Source organism: Peromyscus eremicus, chromosome 7 (assembly GCF_949786415.1).
Source record: "Peromyscus eremicus chromosome 7, PerEre_H2_v1, whole genome shotgun sequence".
Taxonomy (NCBI): domain Eukaryota; kingdom Metazoa; phylum Chordata; class Mammalia; order Rodentia; family Cricetidae; genus Peromyscus; species Peromyscus eremicus.
In genome coordinates this window covers 50,353,384-50,373,051 of record NC_081422.1, presented here as the reverse complement: position 1 = coordinate 50,373,051, position 19,668 = coordinate 50,353,384, and the positions used below count along the sequence as shown (strand labels likewise).

General features: G+C 50.9%; 1 protein-coding gene across 1 annotated transcript; it reads right to left on the bottom strand.

Moving 5' to 3' along the window:
* Window positions 1–1,095: 1,095 nt before the first annotated feature.
* Window positions 1,096–4,705, bottom strand: LOC131914329 (endonuclease 8-like 1). Its single transcript, XM_059266923.1, is given in 9 exon segments — window positions 1,096–1,166; window positions 1,342–1,504; window positions 1,680–1,741; window positions 1,901–1,928; window positions 2,332–2,459; window positions 2,784–2,883; window positions 3,137–3,200; window positions 3,291–3,410; window positions 4,263–4,705. Coding segments are annotated over 9 exon segments (1,170 nt in total). The 5' UTR covers window positions 4,697–4,705.
* Window positions 4,706–19,668: the final 14,963 nt, after the last annotated feature.

Sequence of the window (19,668 nt, the reverse complement as noted above, 5' to 3'; positions counted from 1 at the left end):
GAGGCCCCGAGATAAAGGGTTCCTCCTGTGTTAGCAGCAGAAGGGCTAGGGCTGGACAGGAGGCCTGGAGGCTGCCACCACCCTGCACACACACACACACACACACGCACACACGCACACACGCGCACACGCACACACACACACACACCTTCCCATCCACCACCCTGCACACACACACACACACACACACCCCTTCCCATCCACCACCCTGCACACACACACACACGCACACACACGCACACACACGCACACACACACACATCTTCCCATCCACCACCCTGCACACACACACACACACACGCACACACGCACACACACACACACATCTTCCCATCCACCACCCTCAACTGGGAGGAAAGCTATAGGCAAGTGTTAGGCTGGGGGTGCAGCCAACCATAGGCCCTGAAGAATCCTGGACTGCAAGAGCTATGACTCCTGGATGTCCTGAGCCCAGGTCTGCAGAGGGGCTGGCCCTGCAGAGGCAGACTGTCCTCTGATTGAGTCTTGTTGGGGTCGGGGTGGAAGGCAGGGATTACATTCATAAATAGGTGGAGCCATGCAGCAGGCCTTTCCAACCTGGCCTTCTCATACCTCATGCAGCCAGCCCAAGAAGTTCAAATTCATTAGTTTGTTAATGTTTATAATATTTATATGTAATATTTATAAACATCACAAGCCAGGAGGTGGTGGCCCATGCCTTTAATCCCAGCACTCAGGAGGCAGAGGCAGGCAGATCTCTGAGTTCAAGGCCAGCCTGGTCTACAGATCAAGTTCCAGGATAGCCAGGGCTACAAAGAGAAACCCTGTCTTGAAAAGACAACAAAAATCAGCAGGGTATGTGTGGCTCACAGCTGTAATCCCAGCAATTATACAAATGAAGGCAGGAAGATCAATCGGGAGTTCCTTGTCATCCTCAGGTACACATGAGCTCAAGGCCAGCCTAGGATATGTGAGACCCTGCTTCAAAAAGGTTGCGCAGGACAAGTCCCAGGGCCTAGGGCACACCACCCTACCAACACAGCCTCCAGGGATCAGACGCCCCGAGATTCACAGCAAGGCAGCAGGGAAAGAAGGACCAAGAAAGAAAACCTCCCTCTAGGAGGCTGAAGTTCCCCCAGCCTCCCGGGGTCAGGTATCAGCCTTGCTCTTCCTGGGTCTGCGGCCACCTTTGGGCAGAGCAGGGGAGGCAGGGCCACCTGTAGGGAGAGCAGGGGAGGCAGTGACTGTGTGTCCTGTATTAGGCCTTCCTCCCTCTGCCCACCCTGTTACCTCCCAGCCTCCCTGAAGAGCCACTCCCCGGGGTCCCTTTCCAGCTCCAGGAGGATGTTGAAGAAGGTCCACCTGTGGTTTCCGGTCGCCCCCTTCTCTTTCCTTTCTTGGGGGCTGTGGGGGTTTCCCGGTTTCGTTGGAGGCTGCTCCCTTCAGACTGTTGAGCTATACTCTTAGGAGGGTGTTTCCTGGCCCTCCGAGTCCTGGAAATGGACTTGCCTGAGAGCGGATGGTCCTGGATAGAGAAGATGGTCCTTACTAGCTTTTCTTCCCAGCAGTTAGGATCTACCACTGACATTCCCCACCAAGCACCCACACCCCCTTGAGAGGGAGTCAGCTGGCCAGGAGCCTGGCCTGAGAAGTGGGGTAGACAGGAGTAAGTGCAGGGGAGGCAGGGGCTGGGTTCATACCTCTTCTGTGTCTCCAGCCCCCGGCTGTGTCTCCCGTGGCTTTTTTTTTCGGGACCTGCCCCCTGGAGGAGGATGTACTGGACTTAGCCCTAGGGCTTCCGCCCCTCTCTAGACTCTTAGTGCTGGGTGACTCCAAGGTTGGAGAGGGATGGGAGGATGGGTGTGCAAGGCCAGCCCATGGTCCTTCCAGCTCTCTATCTCTTACATCAAGAGCTGCTTACCTTTGGGTGCCAAGGGTCCGGGATCACCCTAAAATGGAATGAGAACAATTCTGGAGTCAACCTGGTCTGGTGAAGGGGCAGTTTTCCTTGGAGTGGCAAGGCCATATCCTTTCAGATCAATATAGTTCCCTCTCTAGGAAGTCTCTGATTTCCTCCAACCCCTATACACACACACACACACACACACACACACACACACACACATACACACACACATTAGCTGCTTTGAGCTGTTCTACTGGTTTGGACCCTGGGGTTCCAAGGAGAAGAGCATCACATGGAGAACTATACACTCAGGAACAATGCGATCTTTGGCAGGCCTCCACAGGCTAAGGTCATCTCTGCCTGGCTCAGACCTCTGTCTCCTATCTTGTTACCCCACCAGCTTTCCTAGGGTCTCCATTTGCTCATGTGAGCAGTAGGGCTCGAACCTGGAACCAGATGGTACGGCCATGCCGGTCTCGCAGGGAACTCATGCCTGGCACGCCATAGCACTGCAGCCAGGCTCGAAAGGCAGCAAAATCCTCCTCTCCACGGTCTGGCCCATAGCCTTTGCCCCCTGAGGGACAGAGGAACCAGTCAGAGGTGAGAGGGTATTGTGGAGTGGGGGGAATGAGTCTGGTTCAACATGGCTCAGACCTCAGCTAAAGAAGCTGATGGACTGAGTCAGGGCCACACTACCTCCCCCCACACTCTGGGTCCTGGTCTCTCTCCATCAGCAAGGTGAATCCTGCCCCTCCTGTACCATGGGAGGCTGGGAAACTTGCCAAGAGACCTGGTCTGTTTAGCAAACTCCCATTCCCTAGGGCCAGGATGACAGCTGCCCAGCATCGCACAGAGGCTGAAGCAGATCACTGGCCATCTTGGCTTCCCCAGGCCTCACCCAGCTGAACCACTTCCTTGGGCACCAAGTGACACAGTTCCAGCAGGTCTGGGTTCTGCAGTTTGACCTTGATCTTCTGGCTCAGGGTCAGCTCTGGGCTCTGAAGGGGGCGTGGGCAGAACCAAGGTATTAACAAAGGGTACTCACCCCACTTCACACTGAAGACAATGGACTTCTGCTCTAAGCTTGGCAAGACCTTTAATGTGGTTCACATCCCTTCCACATACTTGATGAGTTAAGGTAAGAGATACCTGACTCTACACATACCCTTGCCACCCACACCAGCGCGCACACACACACACACATACACACACACACACACACACACACACACGCTTGTACACTGTCCTCACCAGCCGGGACTGCTGCACGGCCTCTAGAACTGTCCGGGCCTTCTCGAAAGGGGGGATCTTCAGCCTGGGATGGTGGAACGGGCCCAGGCTAAGTAGTGGATGTGATCACCCCATGCCCCACCCCAGCCGTTGTACCCACAGCCTGCCTGCTGACCGGTACAAGATCTCTGCCCGAAGATAATTGCCAATGCCATTGAAGAATCTCTGGTCCAACAAGGCCTCGCAGATGGGCCGGTCAAAGGCTTTGTCTGACAGGTTCCGAAGTACGTTGTCCCTGGAAGGACACAGGCTGGATGCATGAGACTCATCCCACACCCCGGGATAGGGATGCAGGGCTGGGGAAGCAGTTCTGAGTGCAAGGGGACACGGTCCCAGCTTCCTCTGGTCTCAGTGCTGTTTGGGCAGCTGGAGCCACTGTTCCCCCATTTGTGACATGGGAACAACATGGGGTCGTTTATGGTTAAAGAATCAAAAACGTCCAGCTAGGCAAGACTCCCCTCCGAGATTTACACAGCTGGTTCCCTCCGCACTGGCAGAAGATGATCTCAGCTCAAAGGTCACTTCCTTCAGGAGGCCATGCCTGATGTGCTCCCCACCAGTGGGCAAAGGTCTGTGAATTTATTTTGTGTGTCCTGGCCACCTGCCTTACCTGCACATCGTCAGTGCAGTGAACGAAGGGACCGCACTCACCCTGTCCCCTGCTGCTCCCTACAGGGCCTGCCTTGGAGCAGTGACTCTCTTTAGAGGAAAGTAGTGATAACAGGGACAGTCCCAGGAGCCCCCAGGACAGAGACAGGTGGGCAGGCAGAATGTGAGGACCACCAAGACCTGACTTACGGTCACTAGACCACCCTCTCCCCACTGTGCAGGCTTGTCTTGTAAGGTCCCTCTACTGTCCTTAATGGCCCGGGGCCACAGGAAGCAAAGTGGGGTGCTGGGCCCCAGCCCAACTCTGACGCTGTTCCGTGTCTGGGACCTCTGACTGTCCTCCCTCCTCTGGACTGCCCTCTCTCACACGTTTGCTGCCCTGACACCACCTCAATCCACAGATGGGGGACTGAGGCTCAGGAGGGGTTAGGATTTGTTTCTTGCGGGCCTGGATGGTACTCTACATACCCCGTCCTACCTGAACCGTTCATACTCCAGCAAGACACAGGGTCCACGGCCTGGCTGCCATTCACCCCCAGGGTCCCAGTGGCCAAAGCGTCGGATGTCCACGAAACAAAGGGCAAGCCGGGGGGTAGGTGGGGCCGTGTAAAAACGTAGATGGGCATGGGGCGGCAGGGCATCTGCAGGTGCCAGCTGGAAGGATCCAGACATACCAAAGCGGAAGACAAGGGACAGTGGCTTCTGAGGGGGCTGGGCACCAGGCAGGGGGCTCAAGGTCAGGCACAGCTCCTTGCCTCGGGCTAAGGCTGAGATATGGTAGGCACTGCTCTCAAAGGGCACCTCAGGGTTGCGGCTGACAGAGGACTTCTCCACACACCCGCCAAATACGAGCCCTTTACACGTCTCATTCACAAAACAGCTGGCAAGGTGCAGCTCTGGGCCCTCCGGCATTCTGAAGGAGGAATGGCGGCCCCTGTAGAGGGAAGAAGACAACAGGATGTGCCAGAAGATGCCTGTTAAGTAGAAATTGTCACCAAAGCTTTACAGAGTAAAAGGCAGAGAGGCACACGGCCGTCTAGGATAGGCAGGAAAATGCTGACCTAGACACAGCCCCCGTTTCCCATCCAAAGTGCTGGCAAGGACAGGGTACCGGGAGGCTGAAGCTGGGAGGCGGGCTGGCTGTCTTGCTCACTAATGCCTTCCCTCCGTGGGCTCCCACACCTAGTTTTAGAACACAGTTCAGATCTTTGCTGGAGTCTGATACCTTGTGTCCTCCGAGCTCCCCCACCCACCCACAAACCTGTTCCTCCCATCTCCAAGCCTTTGCCCCTACTGTCCCCCCACCACACACAGTAGGACATTTGAGGGAGGCTTTCTTTCTCCCCATCCACATCTTGACTTCGGAGCTCCCAAAGTTCAAAGGTTCTCAGCCTATCTGTTCCAGCCTCTCCCTGCTGGCACCCCAAAGACAAAGATCTGATCATTCATCAACCACAGCTTAGACTGGCCCTGAATCTCTCTAGCATCCATGGAGGTAGAAACTCAACTGAGTGTTGGGCCAGCAGCAATAGATCTAGCCTGCTATCACCACAAAGCCAGGACAGAGAGGCTCCGTCCCCTCTCAGCTGCCCTGTAGCCAGGGCAGGGAGCAGAACCCGGAGGAGGGGATGCTCCATTTGTGTACAGCCCTGTTCTCACAGACCCCAGGTAGGTATAGTGGGGGTGCCAGGAGGGACCGGGATCTGGTTCTTTGCCCTCACACCCTCACATCCTCTTTGCTACTTGTAGGATTGGAGGTGAAGGTACTTGTCCGGAAGACGGGTTTAGCTAGGGCAGACACCTCGGCACCAAAACGGATTCGGTTAGCAGAAAACCTTCAGATAGCAGAAAACCTTCAGAGTCCTAGTTTTACGAGGAGGCAGAGCTCCCTATGGCACCCCCCTCCAAACACACACACACACACACACACACACACACACACACACACACACACACACAATATCTTGGGTTCCCTGCCTGCCCAGGCTCCCAGATACTTTAGATTTTCAGTTCCACTGAGGACCCGTATCGAACCCATCCATCCAAACTGGATACCTGCTCTGGTTGAGGCTCCAACGAGGTTGCAGCCACTAATGGGTAAATCACAGCGTCCTGCCGAACCTCACAGCACGCTGGGAGAGGACGTAGCCGCCCTGGCCCCTGCTGGGAAGTGTAGTTCCTCAGGCAGGCGGCGCAGAATGGAATGGAGTTCTTCAGTTATGGGGATCCCGGGTGTTGGGCAAGCTTTGGGGCAGTCGCGTGGCCCGGAGGTGGCGAAAGAACCCGTCTTACGGTGAGCGGAGCCGCAGTCAGAACTGGTGCCCGGAGTCGCAGCTGTCTGCAGTTGAGGTTACCAGTTAGTCTGACCAGGGTTGACACCCGCAGCCGGAAACGGCAAGGACTGGGTAGAGCCACCTGCAGCTGTGTGCAAGACACACACACAGGTGCATGATAATCAACCCCTGGGGACCCAAGATGACCGTAAATGTGAATGCAGTCAGATATAACATGTAAACAACATCATCACGGCCCGCGGAGCGGAAAGTGAATCAGGCAACAACAGGGGCTTTTAAAATTGAATCCGCTTTAGAGGCTTCTGTGGGGGAGGGGCTCTGTGGCGGCCTTAGGTAAAGGCAGGATTTAGACACAAAAGCTTGCTTAGTCTGACTGTCACAACCGCAGACACAAAAAGGTGTAGACAAGATACTGTATTGCCAGGCACAACGGATCAATGCAAAGTGCAGGAACAGAACCTGAGGAAGTGCTGTGTGGTGGGCTGTGGGGGGTGGGCTAGGTTGAGGACAAGAGAAGGGGGAAGTTCTGTTAGGGCTGAGCCTCAAGAAGCCCTGGGAGGTGGAGGTAGAAGGCTTAAAAAGTGTAAAAGAAAGAAAGCCTCTGCAGGGTGCTTTGCATTTTCCCTGTGCTGCCCAACAGCCAGGGTTGCCCTTCTTTTTATTTACTTCTTGCTTTTTTGGGGGGGGGGGCGGTGAGGAAGGTTAAAGAGAGGGTCTTGCTATGTATTCGTGATTGGCCTGGAACTCAAACTGGCCTCCAATTTATTCTAATCCTCCTTCCTCTGCCTCCCCAGTAAGAACTGGGGTTATAGGTATGGCCCACTGTGGTGGTTTGAATGAGAATGACCCCCGTAGGCTTAGTTTTTCAATACTCGGTTCCCACTTGAAGGAACTGTTTGGGAAGCATTGTAGAAGGTGTAGATCTGGGGGGTGGGTTTTGAGGTTTCAAAAGCTCACACCCTTTCCAGGCAGCCCCCCCCCCGCTCTGCCTCCTGCTTGTGTCTTAACATGTAAGCTCTCAGCTCCCGTCCAGTGCCATGCCTGCCTTCCAGACGCCATGCTCCTGGCCACGATGGCCGTGGACTCACCCTCTGAAACTGTGGCCCCCACCCAACTCTTCTGTAGGTTGCCTTCCTTGGTCATGGTGTTTTGTCACAGCAATAGGAAAGTAACTAAGACATCCACTAGGCCTGGCTTGACTATGAGTTTTTAAAAAGGTTTATTTTGTTTTTAATTATGTAAGTGTTTGCCTACATGTATGTATGTGCTCCATGTGCCTGTCTGGTGCACTCTGAGGCCAGAAGAAGGCATCAGATCGCTGGAATTAGAATTATAGATGATTGTATTCCACCAGAGGGTGCTGGGAACCAGAACTGGGGCCTCTGAAAGAGCAGCAAGTACTTTTATCTGCTGTATCATCTCTATCCCTGAAGTAGGAGGGGGTTTTGCGTTTTGTTTTGTTTTGTTTTGTTTTGTGTTTTTGAGACAGGGTCTCACTATATAGCCCTAGCTGACCTGAAACTCGCTGTGTAGACTAGGCTGGCCTCAAACTCACAGAGATCCACCTGCCTCTGCTGGGATTAAAGGTGCACGCTACCACACCTGGCTGAGTGTGACAAATACACCTAATTATACAGCTGCTCCCCACACTTGGGAGATAATACCCATGAAAGCATACATACAGCAGCCTCAGAGAGGAAACCACGTTAATAGCTATCTGTGGATACACAGATTTGTAAAACGTGGCATATATACTGGGCTGGAGAGAGAGCTCAGTGGTTAAAGCACTCCTTCCATACTCAGCCAATGGTAGTGGTCTTCCTAAGACCCTGACCAAGTTTGGTTCTCAGCACCCACATCTGGCAGCTCGCCACTAGCTCCAAGGGCATCTGAAACCTCTGGTCTCATCAGGCAGTTGTACTCACATGTGAGAACATGAACTGCCGAGCACGTGTGTGCATGTGCACACACACAGATTATAAAGATAAATCTTAAGAAATGTAGCACATGGGATATAAGCAGAGTGGAATATTATTCACTGCCTACCACAGGCAGCAGCACAGATACTCTTAAGGACGTTATGCTAAGTGGTAGATCAGTCACAGAAGGACAAACACTGAGATCCCATTTATATGGGGCATCTAAATTAATCAAACACACAAAAGAGGTGAGTAGAATGGTTGTAGAAAGGAGGGAGAGGAAGTTGTTAGTAGGGAGAAAGTTTCAGTTGCCCAAGATGAATACGTACAGCATGGGATCTGTAGTTAGCACGGTTGTACAACAACACTTCAAAGGGTTGGCTCTCATGTATTCTTTTTATTATATTGTTGTTGTGATGTGCATACAAAGGGGAGCATTGTGTACCACAGTGCATCCATGTGTGGAGGTCAGGGGACAGCTTGCAGGGGTCAGTTCTGCTGCTGGTTGAAGCAGCCATCTCTCGTTTATGCCGCTGTGCTGTCCTCCAGCCTCGCTGTCCCCAGAGCTTCTGGACAGTTCTTCTGTCCCCACCTCCCCTTAAGAGGGCTGGGATTATAAATGGTTGCTACGACATCCTGCTGTTTACATGGGTTTCCAGAGTCAAAAAGCAAGTGCCTGTGCTGCGCCATCTGTGTGAACTGCTCCTATCACAGTATAGGGAGTCTACTTTATCTTCTACTCCCAAACTTGCCCATGCCGTTGTACTTACTAGCTCATTCCTCTCGAAAGTCAAAATGCTCTCTTGTGTAGCCACTTCGTTTATGCAGTCACCACCTGGGGGCATCTGGGGGTTTATGCAGTCGTCACCACCTGGGGGCATCTGGGGACGTGACAGATTGTTTCCTCAGCACTATGCAAATATCCACTTTCACATCAACATTAAAATTTTTTTTTTTTTTAAGACAGAGCTTCACTATGTAGCCCTTGCTTTCCTAGAACTGGCTGTGTAGACCAGTCTGGCTTTGAACTCAGAGACTCACCTGCCTCTGCTTCAGGAGTGTTGGGATTAACGCTATTGACCACCACAGCCGGCTCTGTTGTTGTTGCTGTTGTTTCCTCTTTGTTTTTCAAGACAGGGTTTCTCTGTGTAGTTCTGGTTGTCCTGGAACTCGCTCTGTAGACCAACCAGGCTGGCCTTGAACTCACAGAGACCCACCTGCCTCTGCCTCCGGAGTGCTGGGATTAAAGATGTATGCCACCACTGCTCAGTTTCTCAGTTTAAGTTTTTAAAATTGCTTTTTTCTGTGTGTGTGTGTTTGGGCACATATGTACTATAGTACATGTGAAGGTCAGCGTTAGCATTTAGGCATCTGTACAGGCCTGCCCTTAGGGTCCTGACAGGATATACCTCAGCTGCAGCCACTAAGAGCACCCCCTGTGCGCATTCCATATGTTTTCTTGTAAAAGGCAGGCCTTGCCCACCTCCTGTCTCTTTCTCTTTCTCCTCCTTCGCTCCCCCGTGCCCCTCCCCCCGGGACTGGTCTCTGCCCTCTTCTCTGCCCCTTCTCTCCCCTCCCCTCAAAAATCCTCCCATGTGGGCCCTGCTGTATGGTGTGACTCCTTCCCACCGTTTGTAAAATACAACAGTCAGGGGACAGCTTTCTGGAGTCCATTCTTCCTTTCCCCATGTAGGCCTCAGGGATTGAACTCAGGTTGCCAGTCTTGAGGGCAGGTGACACATTGAGCCATCTCAAGGACCCCTCATCAACATTTCATCCAAAGGTTTTTGAACTCCTAATGATTTGCCACAATCAACTATTTTTGTTTATTGTATCAAGGATTGAACCTCATGAATGCTGGGCAAACTCTCTAATCCTGAACTGTATAACCAGCCTTTTAAAAATTGACTTGCCAGGCATGGTGGCGCATGCCTTTAACACCAGCCCTTGGGAGGCAAAAAGGCAGGCAGATCTCTGAATTCAGGGCCAGCCTGGTCTATATAGTAAAAAAATGATTTAAGACAATAGTTTTTTGGTTTTGTTTTTGTTGATTCTTCAAAACAGGGTTTCTCTGTGTAACAGCCCTGGCTGTCCTGGAACTCACTTTGTAGACTAGGCTGGCTTTGAACTCAGAGATCCACCTGCCTCTGCCTCCAAAATGCTGGATTAAAGGCTTGCACTACCACACCTGGCAAGACAACAGTTTTAATAAATTGTGTGAGCTAGCCTGAACTCACTAAGTAGCCCAGGCTAACCTCAAACTCACGGCCATCCTCCTGCCTTGACCTCTTAAGTACTGAGATTAGAGATGTGAGCCATTTGCCTGGCTACTGTGAAATAATCATTTTGTACACTGTAAGGACTTGTCACTCGAATTGGTTTAATAAAATCCTGACTGGCTGGTAGCCAGGCAGGAAGTATAGGTGGGACAACCAAACTAAGGATGCTGGGATGAAGAAGGGTGGAGCTGAAGGAGATGCCAGCAGACACAGGAAACAGGACATGTAGAAAATGAGGTAACAAGCCCATGAGTCACATGGCAGAGAGTAGATAAGAAATATGGTTAATTTAATGTGTAAGAGTGTCAGGGACAAGGATAGAATCTCTAGTTAGTGGAAAAATACAGACCCCCATAAGACAGGGAACTAGATCATCTTACAGTCAGGTTGCCTAGCAACAGGACATTGAGGCAGAGCCCTTGACCCTTTCACCCTGTAAACATCCTATGCAAACATCCTTAGCTTGCCCCACCTTATGCAGATGACAGCTTCTTGCTCCCCCCATCCTGCAGAAACTATATAAACCCTCTTGGAGAAAAATAAAGTTGCACCTTGATCAGAATCCAGACTTGGTGTGTTTCCTTGTATCTCCTGTCCCTATCATTCCGTCCTTAGGGTGGTCGAGAACCCGTTGAAGCCCTGCAGGCGGGGCAAACTGGCGCCCAACGTGGATGAAACCACCTCTTGAGGATTCGGAACGTCGTCTCCCGGAGGAAGACCAAGGCCTTGGTGAAGTTGTTGGATCCCCCTGAAATCGCCCGGTTCAGGACGCGATCCCGGAGGAGGGCGGAGACGACGCAGGTAAGAAAGTGACGAGCCATGGGACAGGCAACTTCGTCACGAGAGTTATTTATTTCTGGCCTAAATGAGCCCCTCAAGATACAAGGAACTAGGGTAAAGAAAAAAGACCTTAAAGCCTTTGTTGATTATTGATATTCTTAGGGTCTATAAATATTCCCCTGACATACAAGAGCTTATTAATATAGGAGAAAAAATCTTCAAAGAAGCCTTTCGCTCCCCCTCTACCTGCCCTAAGACCCCCCCGAGCGCTTTCTGGTCCGCCTTCAATCTGTCCCTCGGTTCACGACCTGCGCTCTATGGAAGAGGGGATGCTCACAACTTTTAAACCTAGGAATCCCCAGGAGTCTGCTTTTGCCCATCCTCATGCCTCTGTTAATAATTTGACCTCTAACTCCCCTCTAGACCCCACCGAGGAGGCTTCTCTAGAGAAAGGGGCGGCCCGCTACCATAATCCAGACTGGCCCCCCTGCAAAAATCTCCCCTTAACACAGGAGTCCTTGGGCCCTTTTATACCACCTCAAAAATCTCCGGCAGTTCCCCCTTCCGCAATGCCCCCTCCCTATATTTCTCCGTCTTCCCATTTTTTGCGGGCCTATTCTTGATGAGTTGGCTCCCCCTGTCCCAGATCTCGGCTCACTGAGACGGGCCCTCCAGACTCGCAGGGAACATGTTGAGCTTTTAAGGGAATTGAAAACTCTTGACAAAGAACTTAAAGATCTTGCCCTTGAAGTGGTGGCTCCCGGTCCGCTAAAACCATCTCAAAAATCTAGTAAATCAAAAAGAGTAAGCCTCAGCCTGTCCTGGCATTTCCTGTTACCAGGAGCCAGACCTCTGGGGACTCATCCGAGGCGGCCGCCCAGAGCAGCCCCTCAGGGGGTTTGGAAGATCAAACTGAGGGGGAGGAGGAGGAGGAGGAAGAGCCATCACCAGAGGACCCCCCGCCAGGTCAGACTTATCACAAATTAAATTTCCGCCTAGTTGAAAAGCTGAAATCTGCCTGTGCTCAGTATGGTCCTACGGCTCCTTTTACATTAGCCTTGATGGAAAACCAGAGCGAACATTGGTTGACCCCTAATGACTGGTATTTTCTTGCCCGTGCGGCTCTTTCTGGGGGTGACTTTGTCCTCTGGAAAACAGAATTTACAAAAAATTGTCGAGAAGTTGCTCAAAAAAATACTGAACAGCCGTCCTCAAAAACTTGGACATTAAAGAAACTCCTCGGCAACCCCGCTTATGATACAAATGCAGCACAGGCAAAATTCCCTCCTGGCCTCCTGGCCCAGATTCAAAATGCGGGGGTCCGGGCCTGGAAACGCCTGCCCCAAAAGGGTTCGGCTACCACCTCATTAGCAAAGATTCGTCAGGGCCCTGATGAACCTTTTAGCGATTTTGTCTCTCGCTTAAATGATGCAGCTGAGAGACTTTTTGGGCCGAACGAACACGAAAGCACCTTTGTTAAACACTTGGCCTTTGAAAATGCAAACCCTGCCTGCCAGGAAGTCCTCCGCCCTCATAAAAACAGAGCGGACCTGTCTGAATATGTGAGACTCTGTTCAGGTGTTGGCGCCGCCCATGCCATGGGATTAGCTATAGGTGCTGCCCTCAGGGCTTCACAACAGCCTGGAGCCCACACCTGTTACTTCTGTAAACAACCCGGACATTTCGCTAGGGAATGTCCCCAGAAAGGTCTCAGCCTCGCGCCCTTAGCCCAGCCAGCTCAGGAGGCCGCCTCTATGAGGCCCCTGCCTTCCACTCTCTGCCCCCGCTGCAACAAGGGCCGTCATTGGGCTACAGAATGCAGGTCAAAAGTCAATTATCTCGGTCAGCCCCTTCCTCCGAGGGTGCCGGGAAACTTCCAAAGGGGCCAGCCCCTGGCCCCAATGCCTCCAAGAGCGCACCCTGGGGCCTTGAGGTCCGCTCACCCCCTAACTCCCCAGCCTCAACAAATTCTCCCGCCCCAGTTCCATTCTCCTCCCTCCGGAGAGCAACTCCAGGCAGTGCCGGATTGGACTTGTGTGCCGCCGCCGAACAGTATTAAACTCCCTTGAAGGGGCTCAGGTCATCCCTACAGGGGTGACAGGGCCCCTACCTCCTAATGTTTGTGCGCTTGTCCTTGGCCGTGCTTCTGCGGCCCTCCGAGGGGTCCAGGTCTACCCTGGCATAATAGATAGTGATTTCACAGGTGAAATTAAGATTCTGGCCACTGCTGTAAACGGCATGGTCACGATTCCTCAAGGTACGCGCCTGGCACAGCTAGTTCCTCTACCCTCCTCTGTCTGTGATAATCCCTCAATTACAAACACCCCTCGCGGGTCAGCTGGAGTGGGCTCCTCGGACGCCTACTGGGTCCAGCCTGTTACTCAGGATCGCCCTACTCTCACCCTTACTATAGAGGGAAAGAAGTTTCAGGGTATCTTGGATACAGGGGCAGACACCACAGTCATTTCACAGTCTCACTGGCCGTCTGCTTGGCCACTGGTTCCATCCCTCACCGATTTAAAAGGAATTGGTCAGTCTAATAATCCTTTAATTAGTTCAAGGACACTTTCCTGGAAGGACGAGGAAGGAAACCAGGGGACTGTCACTCCTTTTGTGGTTCCAGGCCTGCCTGTTAATCTTTGGGGGAGGGACATACTTTCACAAATGCAAGTAATCTTATATAGCCCAAACTCTACAGTCACACAACAAATGCTACGGATGAATTATATCCCTGGCACAGGCTTGGGCAAGGCAGCTCAGGGGAGAGTCCAACCAATTCAGCCTGTTCCCAAGGAGGATAGACATGGGCTGGGATATTCGGGTTTTTAGTAGTGGCCACTGACCCTCCTGTACCCCATGCAGACAAAATTACCTGGATGACCCAGACCCCTGTCTGGGTGGATCAGTGGCCCCTTACTCAAGAAAAGCTACAGGCCGCCACTATGCTTGTACAGGAGCAGCTTATGGCTGGCCACATTGAGCCTTCCAATTCCCCTTGGAATACACCTATATTTGTTATCAAAAAGAAGTCAGGAAAATGGAGGCTCCTTCAAGACTTAAGGGCAGTAAATAAGGTAATGAGGCCTATGGGGGCACTTCAGCCTGGATTGCCCTCGCCTGTGGCTATTCCTGCTAAATTTTACAAGATGGTCATTGACCTTAAAGATTGTTTCTTTACTATTCCCTTGCACCCCGAGGACAGAGCCTACTTTGCATTCAGCCTTCCCCGCTCCAATTTTCAGGGACCCATGCTTCGTTACCAATGGAAGGTATTACCCCAGGGCATGGTCAACAGTCCTACTCTCTGCCAGAAATTCGTGGCTCAGGCTGTGGACCCTGTCAGACTTAATTGGCCCCAGATATATATCTTACATTACATGGATGACCTTCTCCTCGCTGCACCTGACCCCATCTCCCTAGAGCGATGTTTTTCAGAACTTAGTAGAGCCCTTAATGGATTGGGACTACAGATTGCTCCAGATAAGGTCCAAACCCAGGACCCTTTCAATTACCTGGGGTTGGAACTCCATTCAAACCGGGTCCTCGTTCCTCGCGTCCAGTTACGCACTGACCATCTCCATACCCTAAATGATTTCCAACAATTGCTTGGCCATATCCAATGGCTTAGGCCTTATCTTAAACTTTCTACGGATTCTCTCCTTCCCCTCTATGAGATCCTCCGGGGCGACCCTGACCCCACATCACCCCGTGTGCTTTCCCCTGCAGCCAACGAGGCTTTGATTCAGATAGCCATTGCCATTAACCAACAATCTTGTTTTCAGATTTCCTATGCCATACCTCTATATTTTATAGTTCTGCCCACACCACACACACCCACAGGAGTCTTTTGGCAACATGCTCAAGAACCAAAACTTAAAGGCAAGATACTCCTCTGGGTCCACATGCCCGCTGCCCTTTCGAGAGTCATTTCAGTCTACCCCGAACAGGTGGCCTCACTCATTATGAAAGGACGACAGACCTCTCGCCAATATTTTGGTAAGGACCCTGATATCATACTCACACCCTATTCCAAGGATCAAACCCAGTTTTTGTTCCAAACCCTAGATAAGTGGGGTGTTGCCTTGGCAGGGTTTACAGGGACCTTGGATAATCACATCCCAGATGACCCCTTGCTCCATTTTGCCCGGCTACATCCCTTCATCTTTCCAAAAATTACAAAAACTGGTCCCATTTCTCGTGCACTTACAGTCTTTACCGATGGTTCCGCTAATGGTGTTGCAGCCTTTGTGGCCCAAGGCCACCCTACCTCCTTCCTAACGCCTTTCCGGTCAGCACAGTTGGTTGAACTTTCAGCAATTTTAAAGGTTTTTCAGACCTATTCTGATCAACCTATTAATATCTATACAGATAGTGCCTATATTGCCTTTTCCATCCCCTTGTTAGAAACCTCTCCAGCCATAAGGCCTACCTCCAACGCCACCCCACTTTTCTCCCAGATTCAACAGCTTGTCCTGACTCGCCAACACCCATTTTTTATAGGCCATATTAGAGCCCATAGTGATCTTCCTGGACCATTAACTGATGGCAATGCACAGGCAGATGCCGCCACCAGGCTAACTTTCCCTGTCATGGTTGGCTCAGTCCTACAGGCCCAAACTGCCCATAAGATCCACCATTTAAATTCTCAGACCCTCCGTCTTCTTTTTAAGATCTCTAAACAACAGGCCCGAGAAATTGTCAAACAATGTCCCTCTTGTGTTGTTTCTCACCCTGCCCCACACTTGGGAGTCAACCCTCGAGGCCTCCTTCCCAACCAAATCTGGCAGACAGATGTTACTCATTGCCCCGAATTCGGCAGACAAAAATTTATCCATGTCTCTATAGATACTTTTAGTGGCTTTATCTTTGCCTCTCCTCATGCTGGGGAAGCCACAAAGGATGTTCTTTCTCACCTGATTGTTGCCTTTTCTGTCTTGGGAAAACCAGCTAAGATAAAGACAGACAATGGCCCTGCTTATACCAGCACAGGCTTCAAAAAATTTTGTGATAGTCTACAAATTATTCATACCACAGGGATACCTTACAATCCCCAGGGACAGGGCATAATAGAACGAGCCCACCAGACCCTAAAGACCTGGTTGGCTCGCCTCAAGTCTTCTAACCTTCATTTTTCCTCCCCCAGAAATCAACTGAGCCATGCTCTGTTTGTTCTCAACTTTCTCACCTTAGATGCTGCAGGGCACTCTGCCGCTGACAGGCACTGGCACCCTTCTCCAGATGCCACCCGGCCACTAGCCATGTGGCGAGATCCCCTCACGGGGCATTGGAAGGGCCCCGACCTGGTCCTTATTTGGGGACGAGGTTCGGCCTGCATTCTTGACCAGATACACTCTGCTCCCAGATGGTTACCAGAACGCCTGGTTAGAGCTGTAAATATACCTGATCTGCCCAGGAGAGATAGCCCCTCTCCTGAGGAAACTTCTTCTGTTTCAAATGCTGTCCCTCCAGCAAGCCCTCCAGGCTATTGTCCTCACCCACAGCAACCCCCACCAGCCCTTTAGCTCTGTTATCACTCTGCTCAGAGTTCCTGTGGGGGGGACAGTGGGAACTTTACAGCAAACTGTGTTTGGGACCTTTCACACAGTATACAAGTCCCATAGTCAATCATGTTCTGGGCTGTGACACTGCTTGTCACAAATCCAGTCTGACAGCAGGGGTCATGTTTCCAAGGGCAGTGCTGAATTTTCATCCATGGTGTCAGAAAGACTTGTCGGACCTGCTGGCCTTGGTGTCACAGGTGGTCATAGCCGTGTTGGGCCAGCTTGACATAGCCTGTGGCTGGCAGGTAGCACAGCAAACAGGGTAGCACCAGAGATGCCACTCAGGGCATTTAGGTCCCTTCCACCTAGACTAACCTTTTATTCCTCAGATCAATTCCTAGATCTCTAGGAAGAGAAGCCGTGTTGAGACGACTGCCTTGACGGGAGCCTGTTACTGCCATCACCTTAGCAGTCCTTCTGGGGGTTGGAGCAACGGGAACAGGCACAGGAATTGCCTCTCTGGTCCTGTCCAACCAACATTAATCTGAGCTTTGACTGTCCATAGACGAGGATATTGCTCAATTTGAAGAGGGAATTTCAGCCCTCCAGTCATCCCTTTCCTCCTTAGCTGAGGTAGTTTTACAGAACAGGAGAGGCCTGGATCTCCTCTTTCTACAACAGGGTGGCCTTTGTACTGGGCTCAAAGAGGAATGTTGCTTCTTTACAGACCACACCAAGATAGTCAAGGGACAGTATGGAAGGTTAGAAAAGGATCAGAAAAAAAAAAAAAAGAGAGAGAGAAAAGGAGAATAAGAGCTTGGGTGGTTCTAGAATTGGTTTTCCAACTTCCCTTAGCTAACAACCCTCTTTCCCTCCCTCCTAGGACCTGTTGTAGGCCTGCTCCTGGTCCTTGTCTTTGGGCCATGGGCACTTTCCTGGCTCACTCGGTTCATCCGAAGCCAAATAACAGACCTGCCAGCCAGGCAGATCCAGGTTCATTACCATTGCTTTGATATGCAGGACTCCAGGGTTGAAATTTCCCCTGATGAGAGATGCCCCACACAGACCCCTTCACTCGGGGGAGGCTGCACCTGTGTGTGGGAAAAAGGCTCGCTCAAGGCATGATTGGAGTGCAGCTGGGACTGCACAGGCTGGGGACCATGGTACCCCAAAATCCCGAGAGCCTGGATTATATGCCCTGTTGCATAGCGGTTGTGCAGTAACAGCCTTGCGCTTACCCATTTCCGCTCCCTCAAAAAACTGCACGGTCCATTGATTCCTGCACTATGGGGACGCCTGTGGTGCTTGAGTCTGGAGAGACATTCCCTCTCGGACCTTTTTTCACAACCTTTAGAGGGATAGGGCCTCTGTAATCCTCCATGCAAAGCCTCTTTCAGAGTCCTCCTTTTAGACCATTCGAACCTGGTTTATGTTGGCCCTTAGATTTATTACTAAAAAGGGGGAGATGTCAGGGACAAGGATAGAATCTCTAGTTAGTGGAAAAATACAGACCCCCCATAAGACAGGGAACTAGATCATCTTACAGTCAGGTTGCCTAGCAACAGGACATTGAGGCAGAGCCCTTGACCCTTTCACCCTGTAAACATCCTATGCAAACATCCTTAGCTTGCCCCACCTTATGCAGATGACAGCTTCTTGCTCCCCCCATCCTGCAGAAACTATATAAACCCTCTTGGAGAAAAATAAAGTTGCACCTTGATCAGAATCCAGACTTGGTGTGTTTCCTTGTATCTCCTGTCCCTATCATTCCATCCTTAGGGTGGTCGAGAACCCGTTGAAGCCCTGCAGGCGGGGCATAAGAGTTAGCTAGTAACAAGCCAGAGCTATCGACCGAGCATTTACAATTAATATTAAGTCTCTGTGTCAGTTATTTGGGAACTGCTGGGCGGGAAAGAAATGTCTGCCTATACCTGGCTAAAAGGCTACAGAGATGTTAGGCTGGATATCAGCTATTTCTTTTTAGTGCTGGAGCCTAAAGCCATTCTGGGCAAATGCTACTTAGTGAGCTACGTGTCTAATTCCCCAAGGAAGCCCCATGAACCTGCTCAAAATTCTCCTGCTTCAGCAGCTGGAATGACAGGTTTGCACCATTGGGCCTCGCTCTTCACCTCGGATCTAGTTAGCAGTTACAAAATGTCTCCTCTTTCCTTTTTGATGTCTCCTGTATCCCACTTGCTGTGTGTAGCCAAGGCTGGACTTGAACCTCTAATCCTCTGCCTTCATTTCCCAAGTGCTGGGATCCGGGTGTGTACCACGATGCCTGGCTCTAGTCTAGCAATACTTACCTATCAACTAATTGCAACTTCTGTAAAAAAATAAATAAATAAAGTTTCACGTTATTGACTATGACTTTGTTTTTTCTTTTGATACAGTGTCTCTCTATGTAGTCCTGGCTGTCCTAGGACTCATTATGTAGACCAGGTTGACCTTGAACTATAGAAACCTTCCTGACTCTGCCTCCTGAGTGCTGGGATTAATGATGTGTGCAATCAGCTGACTTTTTAAAATTATTTTTTGAAATAAAGTATACTTCCCGCTTTAGCTTCTCCTGTGCTTCGGTAAAAGATGTGCACACTTCACCAGGCCCGTGTTTGTTCATTTTTTCAGTTCTGGAAATCAAACCTAGGGCCTTGTAGATGGCAGATAGGCACTCCACCACTGAGCTGTAACTCTATCTCAAGGATTTTTCCTTCCTTTATCAATCCCCGCCCCCCCGCCCCCCCCCCCCCCCACAAGGTTTCTGTGTAGCCCTGACTGTCCTGGAACTTGATCTGTAGACCAGGCTAACCTCAAACTCACATAGATCCACCTGCATCTGGCCTCCTAAGTACTGGGATTAAAGGTGTATGCCACCGTGCCTGGTACTTTTACCAATTTTCAGACTAAGATTTTGGTGCAGTAATTGTGTCTAATAGTTACAAACTATATTGGTCTGCCTTTAAGGCAGTGTTATTTTTTGGTTTTTTTTTTTTTTCCTCGTCATTACGGACTCATGTATTGTTAAAAAGTTTTTCTTCCTAAAATTTCTTTTATGTGTATGAGTGTATGTTTGAACCTACATGTATGTTTTACACAATGTTCGTACAATGC